The 4,460-nt window shown below is 53.3% G+C and overlaps 3 protein-coding genes across 3 annotated transcripts; 1 reads left to right on the forward strand and 2 right to left on the reverse strand.

The window, feature by feature from the left end:
* Positions 1 to 1,462: 1,462 nt before the first annotated feature.
* VTN49DRAFT_953 (uncharacterized protein) lies at positions 1,463 to 2,078 on the forward strand (the record flags this gene model as incomplete). The annotated part of the gene is made up of 2 exons (XM_069416631.1): positions 1,463 to 1,761; positions 1,937 to 2,078. 2 exons carry the CDS (start codon positions 1,463 to 1,465, stop codon positions 2,076 to 2,078), a joined length of 441 nt encoding a protein of 146 aa, XP_069269993.1.
* Positions 2,079 to 3,404: 1,326 nt separating this feature from the next.
* VTN49DRAFT_954 (uncharacterized protein) lies at positions 3,405 to 3,764 on the reverse strand (the record flags this gene model as incomplete). The annotated part of the gene is made up of 1 exon (XM_069416632.1): positions 3,405 to 3,764. One exon carries the CDS (start codon positions 3,762 to 3,764, stop codon positions 3,405 to 3,407), a length of 360 nt encoding a protein of 119 aa, XP_069269994.1.
* A 76-nt stretch (positions 3,765 to 3,840) lies between these two features.
* Positions 3,841 to 4,410, reverse strand: VTN49DRAFT_955 (uncharacterized protein; the record flags this gene model as incomplete). The annotated part of the gene is made up of 1 exon (XM_069416633.1): positions 3,841 to 4,410. One exon carries the CDS (start codon positions 4,408 to 4,410, stop codon positions 3,841 to 3,843), a length of 570 nt encoding a protein of 189 aa, XP_069269995.1.
* Between the last annotated feature and the right edge of the window lie 50 nt (positions 4,411 to 4,460).

The raw sequence follows: 4,460 nt of genomic DNA on the forward strand, positions 1-4,460 counted from the left end.
ACCTCTCTCTCTCTCTCTCTCTCTCTCTTTGCTTCACACCAATGAGCCATTAATGCGATCATCATTTGACTGGTCAGAAACATGGGCAGATGGACAGACATGGGCTTGGGGTCGTTCCGCTGTACGCATCAGGACAGACCTAGGAGGAAGGGATAGAAAGGTGGCGATGGCTAGATCAGGGCCAACTGTTCCTAGCATGTGAGAACAGTGCCGGTGTCAAGGGATCTCGTGGCAAAGCATGAACTTGTATTCATGACCGTCCACGGCACGTCTGTGCAGGCCTGCACCAGTTTTCGTCGCAGAGCAAGCTTCTCCCCCAGATGATAAGAGCAGGTCCTATCCTCGAAGTTGCAGGTGCTGCTGTCGAAGATGCAGAGATAGGTGACGTTTGGTAATAATGATTTGAGGCCATTCATTCTGAAGTGCTTTCATACTAGATGGCTTTGAGGTTTTGTTCGCTCTTACAGAGACATGCCGTCAGCGGGTGATGCCATTATGATGTATGGTACAAACAATGCTAGTTTACAGAAGGGGGGGGGGAGCTCTTTCACATCAACGGAACAAGTGAAGCGTTTTGATTGTCAAACGCAGCGACACGGATAGATGCATAACGAAATGTGTGTGCGACATCTTTGCAGAGAGTATGCAAGCCCCGGCTTCTTAGCTCCGTCCGCCGGAGCAGGGCGAACAGAGCGGAATGCTCATGCCAGGTTGCTTTGTACCACGTCTAGGTTTTTGACATGATCCGTCAAGACACCTGTACAGATCTATGCACCCTGACGGCTGCCAGTTACGTTACGGCGCCACTCGACCTCGTGGCAGAGACCTGACCAGGCCCATGGGTTTACATGAGAGAAACCGAGCACACACGAAGGCGAGTTCTGGAACGCACAGGGGCCCACCCCCGACGACGAAATCTTGCATGTACTGTCCTTGCTTCAGCTGCTGCTGCCGACGGGCATCCAGGAGAAAGCCCGCCTGCCCGGTATGCGAACGGATGATGTTTCTGAAACTGTAGATGATTGTTGTAGGGGTATGGCAATGCCACAAATAAGGTCTTTAGAGAGTGCTTGCGTTCCAGTAGTTTGTCAAAATAGGGCAACCTATTACTGACGACTCGTGCAACATGCTTGACCATGAATGAGCCCTGCCGTGTTGCTTGAGGAAAGGCTATGATTGCGATGACCATTTAGATACTTCCATTGATTTACTCCCGGCTCAAATACACAGGGGTGCCTTTATCGTTGGGTATACTGGTCATCCTGCAGCAAGGTGCTGAATGACCAGTGGTACCTGCTGATCAAAGTCTCAACCAAACAGGTACCTAGGTAGGTACCTACAGGTAGGTATGTACCTGATGGCATTGTTTAGTCTTCTCAACAAAACACACCATCCAGGCAATGACCAAATCTGTCCCAGTTAACAAGTCAGACCGCAATTGTAAGCCCGACAGGTGGTACATATGACTACTGCTGTTTCCAACGTGTCATTGACCTCTGCGCCGTCACCGCCAGTCGTCAATGGAAGTTTGAACTCGACAAACACCTACTACTTTGGATTCGTTGGAAAGTTTAGTACAAATACACGCAGCACGTTTGAAGCCCAGGCGAAACGCCAATCACCCAAGGCGCGAGAACTCCTACTCGTCCTGGAGACGCTCTCTGGGCGCACTATTGCGACGCACCAAAAAAACGCAGCCGTCCGCAACGATCGTGGGCAAACCACACCGTCGAGCCGTGGGATTCCGGCGTTCCGGCCCAAGCAAGTCAATAGGCTTTTATGATCCGGATCATGATGCGACACTTAACCCCCGGCAACCACGACGACGCGCTACCCGCGAAGAAATTTAAGAATGCTTACTCGCACAAGGACGCGTTCGCTGCCGCGGAAATGGATGAACCGGCTGGTTGCCAGGGTGAAAAACTTCGAACGCCAGGGGTGACGGCATTCTCCGCCGGGAACCTGACCGGGGTGTCACCGCCGTGCTCTTCGCTGATAAAGTCTCGGCAGTTGCCGAGCCCTACTTTGCGAGAAACGGTAGCATTGTCCACGACACAACGGTCAAAAGCTTGTTATAGTAGTTTGCGTGGGATGGCTTCGTAGGGCTGACGGCAGTTCGATTCCGGCTAGGATGTAAAAGTCCAAAAGCAGGAACATGATACGAACTGAAGCATCTGCAAGTTGCAGGGGTTTAGAGTTTCATTCGCAGCACAAAGACGGCTCAACGGCTCAATGGCTTAAACGGATTCGCATCGCATAACCTTGGCGACGACCAGGATGTGCATCAGAGGGATCCCGCACACTTCCGCCCGGCGGACAACTGTCAGCTGGTTAACGACTAGGCTGGGTGGCTAACGCAGCGGGCCGTGATATCCGTGCCGGGCATCGATGTACCTGCCTGCAGTGAATGTACGTCATCGCGGTACGGAATTTTGCAAGCACTGCTCAAAGACACGATTCTGATCAGATCGACTTCCAAAGAGAAACGACAGTCCGCGAGTCGAGCAAAAACAACGACCGTTGGGCGGACAGACGGCGCTCCGGAGCCGCATCCCCGAGAAGCTTTATTTTTTTTTTTTTTTTTTTTTTTTCCTGCGAAGTACTTCCGTCTCCGTTATGGATCGAACTTTATGTCCTGCCCAGCGGCCAGCCACGGGTAGCAGCCGCATTCACGATCTCGATCTCGGAGGGTTGGCCGGCGCCCCGTGGGGGTGTTGGGGGATATAGTATTGAACATGGGATGGGAGATTATGCAATTTACCATCCCACCTTCGAGAAAAGTCTGTACGCAAAATGACAAATGAAATTACTCTCTACAGCAAGCGACCAGAAGACATCGCGAACGTTGCCGAGATGAAGGATCAATTAGTAATGGCAAGTCAGTTCGGCAAATTAATTAATTTATGCCCTAGGGGAAGGATGGGTGGTCGGGTGGTTGAGATCGACTCTCGGCAGTTAAGTAGAGTTGGTGACGGATGTGATGCATCGGTCCGTCCGTAGCCAACAAAGTTAGGCTAAACGGTTGAACGCTCCAAAGGCAGGTTGAACTGTTGATCTGGCTGAATCGCGGTAACAGCGGCGGCAAAATAATGCAAAAGTCATTTAGCAAGATTTGATGCCTTGGCAGAAAGTAAGATAGATGACGCGATCCAGTTCGGCCTACCACTACAATTCTGACTTGTGGGAAAGGACGATTTGTTCAGATGCAGAGTATTATTGAGATGATGATACTATGACATTCAATGCATCACTATGCACATACCAGACCGACACTCACAATGCAATACAGGATGGGTATAGTAAAAAGCAAACCAGACACACCGAGACAACACAGGGGTATATGGAAACACAGGACCAGTCACAGAACTCCGTCGCTAGGAAACAGGCAGACAAAACCCCAAGCATCACACCGCAACCGGGGGAATGTCGGAGAAGCGAGTGTGAGTCATAAGGAGAAACGTGGATGGATGGTAGGATCGGAGAGACAGGCGGTGAGACCGCGGCCCGAGGCGGTGGGGGGGGGGGGGGGAGGAGGGCGGCGGTGACAGACCGATACCGTAATGTAACGTAATCGGGCGATACGCGCCGCAACCGCGGTTGATTGGCCCAGAGCGAATCAGATGCGCCGTTCCGTCCCGAGACGCGAACACGGGGAAAAGGGAACCAGAAAAATGGCGGTAAGCGGAAATCCGCCGACACTGGACGGAAGACCCATGGTAGATCGGGTAAAGTCGCGCGCACGTGGGGATGGAGGGAGGCCCCATTTCACAAGATCGCTCTGGGCGGGAGGAACGGAAGGAAGTGGAATCCTCGGATCGAAAAAGTTGTTGGGCCGGCAGATCATGTGCGTGTCACAGCCGCGGCTTTGGAGGAGGATGTGGTTCGGCGCTTGGTTTGGACACGTCGCGCCTTCTTCCGTTTGGCCGCCTCGCGCTCGGCCGCTGCCAGCTGGGCTGCCCGGAATGCCTGCTGTGCGCGTGCATGTGCTTGGACATGGGCAAAGTATCGCATCCGGCGCTCGTCTTCGGCGGCCTGCTGAATGAGCCGGATTTGTTCCTCGGTTGTCAACTCCGGGTCGTTCAGCGGATCCGAGGCCGGGTCTTCCTCAATGGCGGTCTCGGACGGCGGTGTTGTGATGTCGCTGCTTGAGAAGCAGAGATCCTCATCGGAGAGGTAGGAGCTGGCTGTAGTCTCGGAGTCAGGGCTCAACAGGCAGTCGCCCTTGGGCCAGGATGGAAACGCGCATGCTGCGCTCATGCCCATGCTGGAGGAGAAAGAAGACTTGCGCGGAGTGATGTCGAGCAGGCCATCATTTGGGGTGGGTGGTGGTGGCGGCGGCGGTAGTGACGAGGGCGACGACGCCGTTGATGTTGATGATGTGGTAGAACCGAAGCTGAAGCTGAACCGCATTGTGATGTGTGTGTGTGTGTGTGTGTGTGTGTGTGTGTGTGTGTGTGTGT

This window comes from Thermomyces lanuginosus (assembly GCF_041956635.1).
Source record: "Thermomyces lanuginosus strain ATCC 200065 unplaced genomic scaffold VTN49scaffold_22, whole genome shotgun sequence".
Lineage (NCBI taxonomy): Eukaryota > Fungi > Ascomycota > Eurotiomycetes > Eurotiales > Trichocomaceae > Thermomyces > Thermomyces lanuginosus.